General features: G+C 45.6%; 1 protein-coding gene across 2 annotated transcripts in view; it reads right to left on the reverse strand.

Moving 5' to 3' along the window:
• The window catches only part of PTPRM (protein tyrosine phosphatase receptor type M), a 605,027-nt gene that overhangs the window by 186,586 nt on the left and 399,603 nt on the right, over window positions 1-18,838 (reverse strand). For both annotated transcript variants that reach the window (XM_074352449.1, XM_074352450.1), the window contains one exon: window positions 238-370. In XM_074352449.1, coding sequence (XP_074208550.1) covers window positions 238-370 — 133 coding nt within the window. The remainder of the gene's footprint in view (window positions 1-237; window positions 371-18,838) is intronic.

The following is an 18,838-nucleotide window of genomic DNA, read 5'->3' on the forward strand; positions in this document are numbered from 1 at the left end:
GCGGGAAGACTCATGCCTGTAGGCTGAGCTGACCGGATAAGCCCTGCATGTTCATGCGCAAGCCCAGCCGTGTACTGTGAACTTTCTCCTGGGTAGCATCCGATGCAGAATGCGAACACTGTCACAGGTGTGACTTGGTCAGCAAGGCCGAACAAACGACGGGGTAACTCCACACACGAGGAGCCCCCTGGCGGCAGGGGGACAGAAGCACATGTGTGACAACGGTCAGGGTCTCACCTTTTCTTCATCACCAGCACGACCCCCAGAAATATGATCACGAACAGCAAGATGCCAGCGATGACTCCGGCGATCTTCACCGTGTGGTCCGTCTGTTTCTCGGGCTCTGGGACCGGTTTGGGAGTGGCGGCTCCTGAAGGGGAGAGGAAACGGGAAAGCGCAGACGGTGGGTAAGAGAGAATAAACATGCTACCTTTTCAAAGTCGCCGCACTGAACAGAGTAATGAGACTTATCAGAGCCAGCAGACAGACGGGCTTTGATTTCTTTCCAACAGCTTTCCTAGGCGCCGAAAGGGGTGTAATTGGTCGCATTGTTCTCTCGTATTTCACTCAACCGCAGCGCAAGTCAGAGAGCCCACCCACGCCTGACCCTTTTATAAGAGACTCTTCAAACACCGTTTTTTAAATACTTTTATTATCTCTATTGGCTCCCTGCTCTTTCTGCCTTTTAAAAACTTGCTAACACCACACTAGCTCGCCGAAGGCTTTATCCAAATTTGATTTGCTGGAACATTTTCCCCAATTATTTTTCAAAAATGAAGCGGTAATTCCAGAACATATTAGCCCCAACACCTGGAGGAGGGAGATAAGCTCATGCACCAGGCATTTCACCAGCAATTGTTTTTTAACACAATAGAGATTGTTCCCTACCCCGCCTTTGAAAACCTAAATCTAGGTCACATCTGGTAGGCAAAAGACTCCTTCTAAGCAATTTATTCACAAAGTGGGAAGCGGCTGCTGGTCACACTGCTGGCGCCCACACTTCATATCTGTTTAAATGAGGTAACCAGTGGCTACTGTCTTAGCTCCCTGGCCTCCCCATTTCCCAGCACCGCCTGTCCCTGTTTACGGTATAATGTGATGGAATGTCAACTCTACTTCTGATGAAATATCCATTTCCTCTGCTAAATGAGTTCAGGATGAAAAATAGGAGGGATGCAATGTTCAGTTCGCTAAACAGGATCCATTTTTCTCAGGGCTTCTGCCTTTTTTAATCAGAACATGACAGTCCTCGGCATCTAAGCCAGCAGGTCCCCTCACCAGGGAGACAGGTAAGGAGGGATTTTAGGTTCACATTTCTCACGTTAGAATTTTCTTCTCTTTTTTGTTGGTGAAACATGCAGCTAACATTGACGATCGGTAACTGCCCTTTCTGCCCTCCACTAGGTTTCCCATTCATGCTTCATGTGATTCTGGAAAAACTTACACCATCGCTGCGCCCCATGCACACCAGACAGGTTTACCCTACGATGAGTCATCACAGAGAGATAGGGGTGTCAGCGACAGCTTCCCATCTGTTTCCACTCGGAAACTAAACACAAGGTTTCTTGTAAAAGCTGCTCATATGATGATTTTATAGGAGACTCTGCATCCTAACAGAACCGTGGCCGTCAGACGGATGGAGCTGGTAAGGACCAGGTTGCAACACAAGGCAGAAGACTGACGGCCACTATCACCTGAGCTTCCACCCTATGTGCACTTTCAGAGTGACAAGTCGTAATGATGGCTGTTGTGATGTGAAAGTCACACCTGACTAAATGCAAAGCCTTCTGGATACAGTGACCCTTTACCGGCATTTTTATTTCTGACTTCAAGAGGATGTCCTGCTATTCTGTTTGAATGATATCCTTCAAACATTTGTCCAGATAAATCTTGAAAATATAAACGTTTATTGTTTTCTTTTTAATTGTAATTGCATCTTTTTTTGCTTTAATTTTATTTTTTCTTTAAGTGTAATTGATTTACAGTGTTAGTTTTAGGTATACCACAAAGCAATTCAGTTGTTATACACATACATACAGATATATTTTCTTTTCAGATTCTTTCACATTATATCTCATTACAAGAAATTGAACATAGTTTCCTGTGCTGTATAGTAAGTCCCTGTTGTTTATGTATTTTATAAACAATAGTGCATACCTGTTAATTGTAATTATATCTTAAGTGTACCACTCCAATATGCCACCGGACTGTAACAGCCCAGTGGTAGATTTAAAGGATATTGTTACTTTAAATAAAATGCTAAGAAAAATTTAGAGATAAAATGTGTATGTTTTAAACGATGAATAAGAGGTAAAAATAACATATTTCAAATTCACGAAACTGAAAAAAAGGCCAATGGTTTCCAATTTTGATTTTTTTAAATCCAATTTAAAAAACTTAAAAAATAAAACCAAATTGGTTTTATTCTTCCAAATGTTAGCACATTGGGAACCATTCCGTTTATCTCACTGGGTGTAGACTGCAAGTTTGCCAAATATATATGTATTTTGTGTGTGGGGGTGGGGGGAGGTAATATTATTGTATTTATTTATTTTTAGAGGAGGTACTAGGAATTGAACACAGGATCTTGTGCCTGCTAAGCACACGCTCTACCAAGGAGCTCTACCCTTCCCTACCTTCGCCAAACATATTTTCTAAATAAATGATTCTCTAAGTATTTTTTGTAACAAAATTACGCCAGTAAATACAACACTTGGGAAGGAAATTATTTAGAAAAACTTGATTTAGCTTGATTTAAATATAAAAAAGTCACATGGATGCAACACATACATCGCAAACACTGAGAGAAGAGCCTGTCCTGTGAACAGCCACACGTGTGCTTCTGCTCGCTGAACGGCAGGAGGCTGCAGCCTGGGCCGGGGGAGGGCCGCCCCTGCAGCCCTTCGCCCCCAGAGGGGCGCTGTGCAGCCCGCGTGCGCTCAGGAGTCTCACCCTGCAGCACTTACTTTTAACACATTTCACATTGTCAAGGAAACGAGGTGTCCTCTCACTGCGGGACACAAGTGCAATGTGATGAGGGCAGCAATCACGCAAAGTTGGAGAGCAACTCCAAAAAGGCACGTCTGTGAGCCACCCTCCCTGTGCAGATCGCTGCGGCATGCCTGGGTGACGCGGCTGGTGCTGGTGTCTGGGTTTAGGACGCCACTGGGGAGGCAGGGACACAATCACAAGCTGGGATGAAGTCAGTCAGGCCTTGGGGATGATCTCACGGAGGCGCACCATTAGTCACAGGCTCACTCTGGGTGCACACTTTCCTGCCCCTCCCCGGGTGCTCGCCCCAAGTCCTGCCCGTGAAGGACTCCCTTCCGTCCTCCTGCCACAGAACCTCTTCTCTCCACTTCTGTTTCTTTGGAAATATGTGGCTGTGAGCTGTCAGTTGGCCTCGGCCTCAGACAGAGGATGCTTTGTGACAGAATGTGGTTGCAACCAATAGCTAGCTTTTTTTCCCTTCCTTACCACATCTATGAACTTAACGTTATAATTTACAAACTGCTTGGCCAAAGAGTTGTTTTTATAATATTTCCCCCTTTGTCTTGTTATTTTCTTGCCAGGCTTCTAATGTTACAAATTTTTATTCTTTTTTCTCTTTTGGTATAAATTTCAGTTCTTCATGGAAAAGCATTTTTTTTCTCTTCTACTGCGCATTTTGCTTAGAGTTGACCACATATTTAGCTCCGTTTAAAGAGGATAAATTCAAATGTATGCATTTAACAGGGGGCATCATCTAGACTTGAAGACATTCATTACAGTGATGAATAAGCTAAATACTTCAGGGGATGGAGGACGAGAGGCTGCTGGAATACAGAGCAGAATCTGCAGATATCCTGCTGCTGATGCTCAGTGACAGCTCCGGGTGTTCTGTATTGTTTTAATGACCAAGAAAAACAACTTGTTTTAAAGGGTGGTATTCCAGTGAACCTGCATTATTTAAGGTTCCAGATATACCATCTAATGTGAAAAATCCCACAAGAAAGAGAAGGATGACCCTATGTAGTGTTTGGTTGGTTTTTAACAGTCCATCTTGGCCCCATGTTGGATGTAAAACAAAATAACCTACTAGCCAGGCTGTGCACTGGGTGGACTCAGTCACTGGCTCGAGGGCCTGGCCCAGCTCTGCCCACTGAGCTGGCTGGACAGACTCCCCAAAGACACAAGGATGCCAGCCCAGGGGGACGTGGAGACCGTCAGCCCTGCCTGGAGCGGCTGAGCCCACAGCACCAGGGTAGTGTCTCCTGAGAAACACGGGAAGCAGGTTTAGAGGGAAGGGCAGGGGCGTGGCTGCCCAGGACCTCTGCATGATGGACAGGCCAGGCTGTCCCTTCATGGGGGGGAAATCGGGAGCATTCATCAAGTATTTATCGAGCATCCAGCTACGTGTGCAGTTCCAGGAACGCAGCAGTGAGCATCTGGGTCACACAAAAGCCTCTGTCCTCGTGGAAGTTAGATTCCTGGGGGAGACAGACTCAGAGCAGAGGGTTCCGTGTGCAGGATGTCAGTCAGAGTTCATGTTGCAGAGAAAGACATGGATGGGGATGGGGGGTGGCAGGGCAGCTGCCGCTGAGATCTGAGATCGGGGATCGGAGGAGAATGATTGAGACATAGCCCATGAGCAGAGACCAGAAAAAGGAAGAGGAGCGAGATACACTGACACCCAGGAAGAGCAGTGGGAAGAAACGGTTTGAAGGTACAAGCTCCTGGAAGGACTCTGCTTTTTCCCTGCATGAGCCAGGAGCTCCGGGGGGATTCAGAGTGGAGGAGCGATGTGACCTGGCTCAGGTTTCACCAGGATCATGCTGGCAGCAGTGTTTAGAACAGGTACATCAGTTATGAGGCCTTTGCAGGATACTGGGCTGTCGGCAGTCAGACGGCAGCAGTGGAGGTGGTGAGATGTGGTGAAGCTCAACTACACCTTGACAGTGGAGCCATCAGGTTGGCCCATAAGCTGGGTGCACAGGTGCTGATACAACACCTGGGCTTCTGCACGAGTGACTGGAAAATGGGGTTACCATGTCTGGGAATGGAGAGGACTCCGAGGGGCATGTTTGAGGGGCATGTTTGAGGGGCAGGTGGGGAAACAGGGAGTCTGGTTTGGGATACGCTAGTTCTGAGATATTACACAGACACCAAGTAGGCTGTCAAACATAAAGGGGAGAGGTCTGGTCTCGGGGCATCTATTTGGGGGTCATCAGCAAAAAGAAGGCATTTAAAGCCACAAGACGGCCTGAGGGCCCTTGGGAGAAGGTGCATCACCAGGAGGGACCAGAAATGGAGCTGAAAAGGAGCAGCTGACTGAGGGAGTCTGAGGGAGGAGGGACACCAGCGAGGAAGGGGACATCGTGTGAACACAAACAGAGGAGCACCACCTCCACGGAGGAGCCAGAGAGGTGCGCAGGGCTCAAGGGAAGATTTTTTTTTTAAGGCATGAGAAATGACGGCATTTGTAATGCTGAAGTGTATGACTCTATAGAGAGGGCAACGTTGACACAGGAGGGAAAGGAGATGACTGCTGGAGCAGTGACCTTGAGAAAGAGGAAGGGATGGGTCTGGAGAGGGTCGGACAGAGAGGTGAGGGGGTCAAGGTCTAGGGGAAGGAGGAAGAGCTGGATAAGGGGCTTCTGGAGAAAAAGGGCCTCGTGGGACGAACCCTGATGCTCTCAAGGCAGGTGGTGATGGAGAGGTGTGAGGGCTGGGTGGAGGGGCTGCGAGTTTCTCCAGGAGCACAGGGCGGGCCATCCCCTCCCTCCCCACACTAGATGAAGGAGAGAAGAGGAGGAGCCCCGGTGGAGGGCGACACTACCCAGAGTTCCATCCCAAGGGGTCCGGGATCCCATCAGTGGTGGAAGCACCCCTGCAATGGATTCAGAGAAAGGACCCTTGCTCGAGAGACCCTATGTCCACTCCTATGTTCTCGGTTTTCAGTCTCCAAATAGACCACTTCTTGTGCGCTCCAGGCACTGTAACGAGGCTCTGCAGGGGAATTCAAGATGCGTAAGAAGACTGTCACCTATTGCTTCAAGGCACAACACAAGAAGCCACGTGAGGGGCCACGGGTGAGCTCCAGGACACAACTAGAGAGCACAGGCCGCAGGCTGCCAATGTCCAGTCCAAGGGGCTGACTGGAGCTGAAGGGACACGGGGGATGCACGGGAAGCAGCCCACCGGCCGCACACACGTCCCTCAGGCTCAGAGCGCCAGGCGCTGGGTGGAAGGACACGCGTGTTTGGGTCCCACGTTTGAACTGAACTCAAGCAACAAAACACTTCCTTCTCGCAACGTGCCACACCAAAGGCCAAAACCCCACTCCTGATACCTGAGGGGAAAGGACAGAAAAACTTGGGGCCAGCAACCGTGGGAAGCGCTCAGGAGAGAAGCAGCAGGTGGAAAACCTCACGAGAGAAAAGTCAAAGCAGAAAATCATACGGAGACTGCAGAAACGAGTAAGGATGTTGTTCCTCCGAGTGTGTTTCAAGAGTGCTGGTCCCAAAAGAGATTCTAAAATGTCCACTGAGGCTGTGCAGCCACCTGGGACCAGCCTTTGCAAGACTCTGTGAACTAGAGAATCTATTTAATCTTCAGAGTTTCGTTTTCACCTTTTGCAGGGGTCTTTTCTTGTCCTTAAAAATAGCAATACCCGGGTTTTACAGATTATTGTCTGACGGTTCATTCACATCTTGCTGCTCAGAGGCTGAGCATTCCTCACAGTCTGCATTTGCTTTTTCCAGCCACGCCTTAACATTCTGTACAACCGTGAAACATCTCCAAGATTTTTCATTTAAATTTCACGTCATTGTTTTTCTTTCTGGAAATGCAAAGTCAATCAGGACCCCTGGAATAAGCTACACTCACACTTTCTGTATTATTGGTAACCTGATTATGCTTTTGAATTTATAACGCTTCCTTTGTACCTAATTTCCACCCTAGGGCATGCGGAGCATGTAAGCCGCACAAGTAATAATCAGAAACATAATTTTTCACATAAAACTGAGAGGCTGGTTTGTTTGATATATACCGTCTCTAAAAAATTAATCTACTTTTTTACTTTTGTTCTAATTTCATGACGGTTACTGCTCTCACTTATTGATGGAGCCAACACCCCAGGGGTAAGACAATCTATCAGACGCTCATCACTTACACCCTGGGCACTAAAAGTTTCCAGAGAATTATTAGTGCTGTTACTGATCTGATGAAATGGCTTTATTTTTTCCGTTTGCATTTCTCAAATCACAGTCAAGTAATAAAATGAGTGAACAGCTTGTCAATAAGAAGTTATCAAGTGTGTTCACTTTTCATACAAAGTGAATAATCAATAAAAGGAATGTGAGTGGGAGATTTCGAGGGTGTATCAGTGAAGAGCAGACACGTCCAACAGTCAGTTTGAAACCTAACTTTGAAGGTATTAAAACAAACATCAACTGTCTCTGATTTTTCTCCCCAGACTTACGTTCAGCTCTTAAATGTCATTTTTGTGGGAGGAAGGACCACAGCATTCTGCATGAAGCTGACACTGTTTGCAAAAGATTCTTGTAGCTTTTCCTGCTGCTTGAAAATGGTCATTCACTATTTCATCAAAAAGTAAATGTACCTAATAAATTCTCTGTGCTTTCTAGACGAATCCCTATTTCGCAGGTTCACAAAGAAGCACAGAGTCTAGCAAGGGATGCAGGCAGTGGGATGTCCTTTCACAGGCCAGTGAGCCTCAGGCATCAGAGGTGACCCTTAGAAAACAGGTGGAGATTCCTGGGGTCTTAGGGGAGAGTCAGGTCATGTCATCCCCTGACTTTAATTTATTAAACATACAATTTTCCCTCAGTGAAGTCATTTAATAAGTAAGGCTTACATTAACCTTGCCATTCTGTTCAATATATTCTAGAATAGGGCTTCTCTAATTATAGAGAGTTCAAGGGTCATATGAGAGCTTCTGGCACATGCAGGTGGCTGGGTGCCCCAGGGACTCTGGATCGGAAGTCTGAGGTGGGACCCAGGAAACTGTGTGTCCCTCCTTTGGTGGTAAACCTTCCCTGCCCCCAACAGTAGGAAAAGCCCAGCTGGAGAACCACTGGTCCTAAACATCCATGAGGGAGGTTTTCAGAGACTATGGCAAACTGGGAAAAGTATTTAATTGGGTTGTCGTTTTTAGAACCTCCTGATATACTCACATCTTTAGCAGTTGGCCAGTGTCCTTCTTGGCACTATTTTAAAAGATCCTTTGACACAGTGACGAGGCAAACCTGGTGGAGTCAAACCCTGGTTTTATGATTATCCAGAGTTAGTCAAAACTGGAAAGTATTCTTAATTGTAGATTAAAAGTTGGCTGATCAATTGCCCAGATGCCACTAAATTAGACAGAAAGGAAGGGGCTGATCTTTCTGAAGACCTACTTCATGTTCCAGGTATCTTATGTAACTTTATTTAATGTTGCACCGTGAGGTATAACTAACATCATTTCACAAATGAGGAAACCAGGTAACTGAAGCGGTCGGGGTAAGGAGCTTGTCTTAAGTCGGTGAGAAGGGAAGTGGAGAGGGGGCTACACCCTGGATCCAAGTGTGACCCTGAAGCCCACTCTTGTTTCATGGCATCACAACTTTCCCCAACAACCCAGAAAACTCGGGTGATCCTCACCCACATTCTGGAAGGCAAAGACTCGAGCTTAAATCACCTTGATCAGTTGGAGAGAGGAGAACCCAACAAAAGAATGAAAACAAACCCAAGCGCAGCTCAGTGCAAGAAGGAAACTAAAATCCTGAAAGAAAAACGTGCTCAACAGATGAAGACTCAGGACATCCCAGGCCCCAGTGCAGGAAAGAAAGACCCGCTCAACGTGGTTCCGAATTGTACGGGGGTGGTGACATGCACGTGGTCCTTCCAGAGTACAGTGTGCAGGTCAAAGGTGAAGGCACAAATGACTGATGGGGTAGAAAAGCGGGGCTAGCGACAGATGACAAAGGGCTTTTATCCAACCAAGGAAAGACCAGCAGGTGCCCTGAAGCTTTCCAAGAGTAAGAACTTTTTCTCATCCATTTTTGACTTGCAGGCATCACCCCACTATCTCTAACACACTGGTCATCTGAGAAGTCTTTCCTGAACGAATGTCTTAAAACACAGAGGAGACGTTTATAGGGAGAACCGTGACCCTGCGTGGTCTGCGTATGTGTGGGGATGTTCCTGAACACCTAGGCTTAAACAAAAGCAGGGACTGGTGTTCTTGCAGAGAAAAGCTGCGTCCTTTCCCTCTCTGTATGCTCAGGGCCTGGGATGTACCACCACAGGGTTAACAAAATTCAGAGCAAGTAAATGAATTTGGTGCTACATAAGTGACATTTTGACCCTCAGCACCTGAAAATGAAATAGACTACAAAGGCGGTTTATTCACTCCACTGTTGGGTTGAAGAACAGTCACCTGACATGAGGAAGGTCAGTTTCCCTCTGTGCCCAATCTCTAAAAATTCACAGAGTGCTACACTGCATCTTTTCTCCCACTGCCACTGACCTGGTTCATTTCTCTTCCGGACTTTCGTACTTGACTCCCAAGGAAACGCCCCCTCCAGTCTCTTGTACACACTGAAGCCATACTCATCTTCTTAAAGAAGAGCCCTGATCTGTTCTCTCTTTCATTTACAAAACAAACAAAAAACCCAAGAGCTTTCAAATGCTTATTTCAAAAAGGCAGTCGGGCCTCCCAGGAGCCGGCTCCAACCCTCTTTCCTAGCTTTATGCCTCTTTCTACTTCCCCACATCCACCTGTGTTCCAACCCCACGGAGATGCTCGGCTTCCCCCGACCTGACACTCCCCTCCTCAGGGCCTTTTGTCATGCCGCTTCTTCTCCAGGGACCCTCCCCCAACTCACACTTCGTAAGTTCACATTCTTCCCGCCCTCCAAGGCCACCTCGCCCAGCACTGTTCCAGGGGCTTTGTTAAAGTCTTCTTTCTCCTACTGGACTGCCATAGCTCTGCCTTTCACCCCTCTTCACTATTTTTGACCTTGAATTCAATTAATTTGGTAAATCCTTTATTGTACACCCTGACATATGGGGACAAAGCTGGTTGTACTTTTTGGCTCCTCACAGGACCCAACCCTGTATCTTCTCAAGTGTCCGCAGTTCATGCTGGATCAAAGATCTCTCACATTAAACCTCACCTATTCTTTTTCCATTTATATTAAAGTTCTCAGACCCAGGGTGATGGGCAGAAAAGGAAAGAAAAGGGAGGAAAAAGTAGAAGCGTGAAGGCAACCACGTGTGTCCTACTTTGTGGTCTTTCCTCCACCGATCCCCAGCACTTAGGGTGGGGTTATTGTGAAGAGTGGCTGCAGCTACCTTTTGATGACCTCATGACCATCAAGACAACGCGCTGAGAAAGAAGGGCCATCTGAGCTCTGGCTCCACGGAGCGTGCGGGGAGACTGCCGGGCACAGAAGGGTTTTCTCGTATGTGGGGGACAGATGAAAGACTTTACCAGTAAATTTACTGACCAAACTTTCATCACTGATAAAGTGAGATTACTAGAAAGAAAGAGCATGGAAATAAATACTTGTGGCAAAATGTTGTATTTCCAGCATGAAGGCACTGAAATATATACATCCATCAATGACAAGGAAGTTAACTGGGAACGTATCAGAGAGACAGGAAATGAATCTCTGTCAAGAATAAAGTGTTATGAACTCAATACTTGTAATGAGTAAGTAGCTATGGACCATTTTTCATGTTCACATGTGGAATTTGTTTTAGAAGTCTCTAAACTGGCCAAAATTTCTGCTGGAGAGTAATTACAATGGTCCAGGGCTTTTGAGAAAGCAAAACAAGGAGGAACATCTAAGATAATGCTAGCATGATTAAAGTTATTATGAATAATTTTATTTAATAACATGCTTATATTCCTATTTCTACAACCCTATTTTAAAAGCATTTTCTAATTTCCTTGTTACTCATAGAAGAAAGAAGGTGGAAATCTGAAAATTCCCTTTAGTAAGCCTCTAAACTGGCTAAAAAAACCATGTAACTCACTCTGATGTGTGTGATGTGTGTGTGTGTGCATATTTGTACATAAATATACACCAATATCTAAAGAAGTTATTCAGAGACATACAAGAAGAACCCACCGAAGTGGTAACAGCACACAACGCTTCTTATTACATTCACTGTGAAGTTAGATATGACCTTGAGTCAAAGAGCAAAATTAAAGCACCGCAAGGACAGCGCCCAGGCAAGATCCCAGACAAACACTGGCAGGCCAGGGTGCGCTCTGACCAAGGCCTCTAACTTGAGTAAACTGTTACAATTAATAATAAGCCGTAATTAGTAACTGCACCATTAGCAATGCCAGTAAGTAAATTGCACATATTCAGCTGAACACCCATGACATTGCTAACGTGATGTATTGCTCGGATACCGACTGGGGTAAATGGGAAAACTCATCAGAGATACTGAGAGACGTACTGAGCTATTTATTAAACACCAAGGCAGGCACCAGGCTGATTTTCAAAGACTGTGTCTCAGAGACAGCTGCTGACTCTTCCAAATGAAAACAACATGTTGACGGAAATCTGCGATGCTCCTCACTCCCTTACATCCTGTGTTTCCCCAATTTCGCCCCCGGAGTCTGAAAAAGCTGTTCAGTGAGATCACCTCCAACCCTCCCTTAGCAGAGCTCTGTTAAAGGGCACCCTCTCGTGTTCTCTGGAGAACTGACGTCACTGAAGGACAAACACACGGGGGCGTCCACATTAAATGAAGGGCAGCGAGGAACGAAGGAACTCCAATGGCGGGACGGCAAAGGGAGCCTGGCGTTTAGTTCTGTGCGCTGGGCCACAGGCAGGCACAGAACAGGTTATACGCTGCTTTGGGCGACCACAGCTTCCAAGAAAGCAGTTGTCTGTGAAAACGCAGCAGCTTTTCTCATCAGTATCATCATCACCCTCGTTGCCAGTAGCGAGATAACGGCCTGGGTCGGGCCGATGCTGTTTACACCCCGAAGGCAGGTGGATGGGGAAACTTCGCCCGTGGGGGACTCATCACAGGTCGTGACATATAACACAACAAGCACGTTCCCCTCACTCTTTGGTGCTCCGGGAGACCGCTGCGGCCACGTGACATTCACGTAAATGCACCCTGAGTAGCATCAAGAAAGCCGTTCATTTTCCAGGAAGTTCAATTTTGAACCTCTCTGAAGGGCAGCAGCACGCAAACTCGGGAGGGGCAGTGGTCTGGATTCATTACCTTGTTCTCTGAAGAGCCCTAAGAGCCATACACAGCCGGAAAAGAAGGTACCAGCAACTGCCGATCCCTCTGCTTTGACCCTGAGCCGGCTTTGTGAGAGGTCTTTAGATCTGTGATTGTATTAATTCCCTCACTGCCCACTATGAGGTTAAGAAATAGTCTTTGCCCTGTTTCACAGATCTGCAAGCTGAGATTAGCATGTAAGAGATTTGCCCAAGCAGCCTGGACTTGACCTCACGACCTTTTATCTAAAGCACATGCTTTCTAAATGATGTGTGCTGGGACTCAGAGCTCCCCTGTGGACTCCCTATTAAATCCAGCGCAGAGTCCCAGGCCCAGAGTCCTGTCTGACGTGGCTGAGAATGGCCCTACGAGGCGGGCCATGTGGCTTTGAAGGTGACCTGGAGTCTAAGCCCAAGGGTCCTCACTGTTCTCCCTGAGCTGGTCAAAGAGAGGCCGCAACTTTCACCGTTTTCCATCCTTGGTCCCCGTAAAGGCAGACAAGAGAGGACACGCATGAGCTGGAACCTGAGGCTTAGCCTGAGTGCTCTACCACTGGCTTCAGATTTCTTTAAAGTCTGCTGCTTGATCTTTTTGAATAAAGCATGCAAATGTTGCCATTTGCTCCATGATATATTGATTTTCAATACAAATAATGGTTTTAATAATTTAGCATCAAAAAAAGTGATACTCCCTCTTGAAGCCCTGGCTTCCAGTCTGATAAGCATCATGAGATGGGAAAGAGATTAGACAAGGGCTGTAGTCCCACAGAGGAGAGCGACCCCACCCCACCCCTTTAGGGCAGAGTTTCCAGATAGAGAGGGAGACGTATTTGATAAGAATCTATGGGCCTTAAGCTGGAAACGCCAGGGCTTGAGAACAAATCAGACATTAAAAGCCTAACCCAAGATCCCCTCACAGACGTAGAAAACAGACTTATGGTTACCAGCAGGGGGAGAGGGGTGGGAAGGGATAAACTGGGAGTTCGAGATTTGCCAATACTAACCACTATATATAAAACAGATAAACAACAAGGTCCTACTGTAAAGCACAAGGAACTATGCTCAATATCTTGTAGTAAACTATAATGAAAAGGAATGTGAAAAGGGATGTATGTATGTACGTGCGTGACTGGACTATTACGTTGTACACTGGAAACTGACACGACATTGTAAACTGACTATACACCAATAAAAAAAAATTTAAAAATTTCAAAACAAAAAAAAACCCCAATGACAATTGTAGAAGTAGTGCCTATGTGCATGTGTTTACTTGTGTGTGTGTGGTGGGGGGAGCATTTTAACACGCTAGAACTTTATGTCTTTTTTCTACTGAAGTATATAAACAGTTTACACTGTTGTGACATTTTCTGTAGAATTTTCGTTGATCTTTCTAAAGGCTTTGAGTCTCCCTGTCACCTTCCAGTGACACTAATGAACAAGTCTGGACACTTACATTGTCAAAAAGGCAAGTAAGCTGAGGCACTTGTGTTGACAAGCTATGCTTTCTCACCTCTGTCTGGGTCCTGGGCCACGATTCTTGATTCTTTTACAAGGACAGTCAAATATTTAAAGTAAGAATCCTTTCTCCGAGAAAGAGTTGCATATTCTAGACCTATCCTGTAAGTTGTCTTCTCAACACCCTGCTGTGTTAACATAACTATGAAAATTCTTCCATTCTGATTCAATATACTGGATGACACCCAAAAATACTTAAAAAAAAACCACGCCTACAAATACTAAGCATTTTACAGTATTCTAAAAATACTTATTTACAAAAGAGACTAGTTCAAAGTCAACCAAGAAGTTAACTGCACGGCAGTAAGACATGGCCCTCTGCCTACAAATTCTCGATGGAATTCACTGGCTTCTTAGACACCAGGTGTTGGAATTAATCTTGACGGTTCATGTTCTAAAGTGTAGTAACAATCTTCTAAAGCAAGAGCAGGGATGAAAATCAAAGTAGAACAATGGGCACCCATCAACAGTAGCCAATGAGTAGCTACAATGTGTCTAGTTCTACACTAGCCATTGGGGTAAAAAGAAAGACCAGGCCTTTTCCATGTCTACTAATATCAAATGTGAATTAATTTAATTTTACTACGAAATTGATACAGTATCTTCCTTCTAGAAAAGGCAAGGATAATTTAACTCATTAACATAAAATATTTCCTGCAAAATCTGTTTTTTTAAACTTTATGCATTATCTTTCCCCTAGCATTTCATATCTTTCGTCAAAATCTTGATTTATTTTAAGCTCAAAACTTCACTTTCAGCTTTCCTTTTAGACATGTACAATGCACTGAATTAATAACAAAATTAAAAGGTAGATTTCCTAAAATATAGAACTTCAAGTTATGCTTTTCAAGCCAGGAAGGCCTATGCCTTAAGCATAAAAGAAAGTTAAATACATTGTCTTGTCTTCCTTTATCGCACTGCTGATGGAAAGACGAAACACAGAAGAATATTGAAAAATTAAACTGCTCTTCTATATTGAAAATCTTTTTTCATAGAAATCCTAAAGTTTATGCAGTAAAAATGGAAAACAATACTCTCTCAGTACAGTATACATCTTTTAAAGTATGTTATTTCTGAAACCAAATGCTTGACATTTGACTCAGTATTTCCTTCCAAAAATGACAGGGAACAAGGAACAGCATCTCCCATGGCAGTCCTGTATCCTCTCACCATTTTCCTGTAACTCTACCATTTTATAGATGAAACTGCCATAGCAAAGTAACAAATACATCACATAAAAGAACAAAAAAGGGCAATAAGTCACCAGTGACACAACAGCCCATTAAAATGCATTCAGCTGGTGTTGCAGAAAGAATAAAAATTCCTCCTTACTTTACATTCTTCTAGCTGAAAAGGACATTTTAGAATCCTTAAGTAACCCTTATGGGAGGCTGAAATTCCAAATTCTCCTCACATTAACTTCTACACTGAGCTGCACGGCCAAAATGCACAGCACTGACACCCCTGCTTGCTGTTCACTAAGAAATACCCAAGACGAGCGTGTGAATTGCTCATCCTCCATATTGATATGGTGTTGCATTTGGGGAGAAAAACAGAACAAGCTGGAAAATGGTAGTTCTTATTCAGCCATTATTTCCAATAAATTGATTTATCAGTTTTAATGAAGAGGCTGGTATTTTTGTTTATAAGGAAGCTAGCCTAAAGGAGGCATTGTCTTTGCTTAATTTTCACCCAAAATTCTCTCCTAAGAGAGAATCAAATCCAATCAAAGCTCCTGAGACTGAAGATGACCCTGGTATCATACAGACAATGTGTTCTAGAACATACGGTAACTTACTTCATTACGCACTTATCATATTACAAAGAGTTCTATAAGATCCCGGCAAATCTGATGAGGTGGAATGTTTATTGAGCTGTTTATGGTGGTCTTAATAAAGTTGGTAAATCTAAGTAAGGAGCACATGATACATACAGTCCCTTGAATTCTCTTAACACAGAGCTAATTACACATCAGGCTCTCCAAGGAGAGAGAAGGTCTTCAAAGTGAACGATGAACAGGGCAACTTCCCTCCTGAAGTAGGGACAGGGGACGCCCGTGCAGCAGCGCAGCTTGGCCCCTGCAGCCGAGGACATCGGGGACTGCTGTGCTGTGACTTATTTCCATCAGAACTGAACTGTACGCCCTTCCCAAAGTGCCCGCTGCAAGGCTGGCCATCAGAGGCCCACGTGACACTTGGTTCTGCTACATCTCCCGGGGTCCCACTCCTGATGGCAGTCACAGTCAGAAGCTCCTCTGTGGTGGGGACGTTATTTTTTAAAAAGTGGTGCTGGGGGTGGGGTAGAGCTCAGGGACACAGCATGTGCTTAACATGCCCGAGGTCCTGGGTTCAATTCCCAGTACCTCCATTAAAACTTTTTTTTTTTTTAATTTTAAAAAGTGGTGTGGAAATTAGTTCACACCTTTAAGAAAATTTTTTATTATCTTTTGCAAATGAATTCATTCCACTGGAAAACGATAGCTGATCTCTGAGAGCCTTTCAAGTGCCCAGCTTTGAGCAGCAGGTTGCGGACAGTATTGAGATATATCAAACACAGCTCCTGGGGTAGTAGGTAAAAATATTTCCACACGTATTTCATAGGGGACACAGTGCAGCATTTTGAGTCTAATGACTGAACTCTTAAAAGGGCAAAATACAACTGTCTGGAGCTAAAGGTGGTGAGGTTTTTACCTCAGTGACCATAGATTCAAACAACACTGCTGCATTTTATTATGCTTTATGTCCTTGGCCAGTTTTGATTCATACACATACCTGCGTAAACAGCGTTCAAAATAAATGAAGTGGATATCTTGGGCAAGAGGGTGAATGAAACCATTCCAACTGGAAGGTACTCAAGGTGTTCCTACGATGTGTTTGAACCTGTCCCTTAAATTTCTTATCACGTTCTCTTTCACGCTGATTGTAGATAATAACCCAGGGCAGGTACTTACACTGTGTTAATTTCCTACCACTTGGCTCTTCCATTCATATCCTCTCATTTTGATCCTTTTCTCTGGGCTGGCAGACAATCTTCCATTTCTTAGAGTTTTATTTCAGTCTATTGGCCTCGTTCATCTCTTGCCCAGTGTTTCTAGTGTGGCTGGAGTGTCGAGTGGGAACTTGAACCTGTCCGCCCCTCCTGAACACCCCTCAGTGCTTCCCACTGTTCCTGAACAAAGTCCTGGCTGAAACTGACAAGGTCACAGTCGGCCTCCTTCCGCCTGTGCAGCCAGACTGCTGCCCACACGTCCTTCTAGCCCTGGTGGCCTTTTCCTAGCTCTCCGTTCCTGGTAAAGCTACTTTCCACCATGGGGCCTTTGCACATGCTGTTCCTGTCACTGACTGAGCTATAGATCAGTGAACAGTCCTACCACCTTCACTGTCTCCAGGCACTGGAGCTACTCAGTATGGCTAAGATCCGTTTTCAGTCATGTCTTCATCATACAAATAGAGAACCTTGGGTCCACAGACGGACAGACACTGCTTCTCTGCATTTAGCCCTGACCCAGATTCTTGCTCATCAAGAGTCCCAAGGACCCACTGGCTGGGACTGATGGGTGGAGGCAGAGAAGTACGTGTAGTCTGGGTGTGGGAGTCAAACAGATAATATTGGTGGGTGGGCCACTTTCCAAAACAACTAAATTAAAATTAAATCTTTCTATGGTTCTTGCCAAGAGAAAAGGCTGATTAAAGCTGTGCTTTTGTAAACGGGCTGAAAAACCATGGATCTGTTTTATTAGCAATGGAAAGGTCAACTAAATTAAAAATATATACTGCAGAGAAGAGACATATTTTGCAATTAACATAAAATCAGTCAAAAGCAGACAAACTAAACCCATTTCACAAGAGTCTTGTCCTCATTCAAAATTTGTTCAAAATTTACCTGTACTAGTGAGGAAAGCTATATAGCACCTAGGAGCAAATGCAACAACTAAGACAACCCACTAAGCAGCCACACAGTAAATAATTCTGAACCCCCCACTGGGTAGAATAAGGCAGACAAAGCTGGCTCCCACCACATTCTAGGAGGGAGACACAGATTCCTCAGGGGACTCTGAAAAGACACAGAGTGATGGGCTAGGCGGTGACTGGGGACCGACAGGGCCACAGATCTCAGGGACCATGGTCTAGGGAGGTCTTCCTGAGGCATCAACACTTGTGCTGAAGCCTGACTGCTGAGGAGCTGCTGGTAACCAGAAGGCTGCGGGCAGGAGCAAGTGCAAAGGCACAGGGTGAGCTGGGCGTTTCGGAGAAACAGAGAGAAACCAGCACTGAGAGGGAGGGAGACGGGCTGACGACTCAGGGCGAGGTGGGGTCGGATGGGGCAGCCCCTCTGTGCCGTGATGCCGGGCTTGGAATTTAGTCTGAGTGTGGTGGGAAGCTATTTGAGGGCACTAAGGAGAGGAGGGATGGGACCAGACTTCAGTTTCACAAGTCTGTCTGTCTGCCATGTGGGAAATGAAGGAGAATAGGGAGCCATGGAAGCGAGTCGGGGATTAGGCAAGGTCTCATGCAGTGGTCTCAGCCAGGGTGGTGGCCATGGGAAGGTGAGGTGTCACTGAACTTGGGATATATTTTGGAGGGAGACCAGACAAAACTGGCTGATAATAAAAAAAAAAAAATACACATTTGTGTGAACAGTCTCATGACAAGATCTGAATAAATGGAGAAACTCATTACATGTCCCACAGTCATGATGATGCATCAGTTTAACAGGAGTCCAACAGACTCTCAGTGGCATTCCGGGACACCTTCTCGGCACCTAGGACTTAGCAGAACACGGAGACCAAGATCCCCGCCCTCAGGGAGCTTCTGTTCTAGGAGGGAGAGAAAAGGAAACAAAGGGAAGGGGACAGACTGCACTGGCGGGGTTGGGGAGAGGGCCCGCAGCAGGCAGCCCTGTCCCAGGGGCGAGTGTTCAAGGCAGACCTCCTTGAGAAGGTGGAGTTGGAGCAAGGGCTGCAGGCTGAGCAGCTCAGCCAAGCAGGTATCTGGGCAGGAGTGTTCCCGAGGAAGGGGAAAGCTGGGGCAGGCGTTCCGAGGCAGGAGTGGGGCTTAAGTGTCTGAAGAACAGCAGGGAAATCA

The sequence above is a fragment of the Camelus bactrianus genome, chromosome 24, assembly GCF_048773025.1.
Source record: "Camelus bactrianus isolate YW-2024 breed Bactrian camel chromosome 24, ASM4877302v1, whole genome shotgun sequence".
NCBI lineage: Eukaryota > Metazoa > Chordata > Mammalia > Artiodactyla > Camelidae > Camelus > Camelus bactrianus.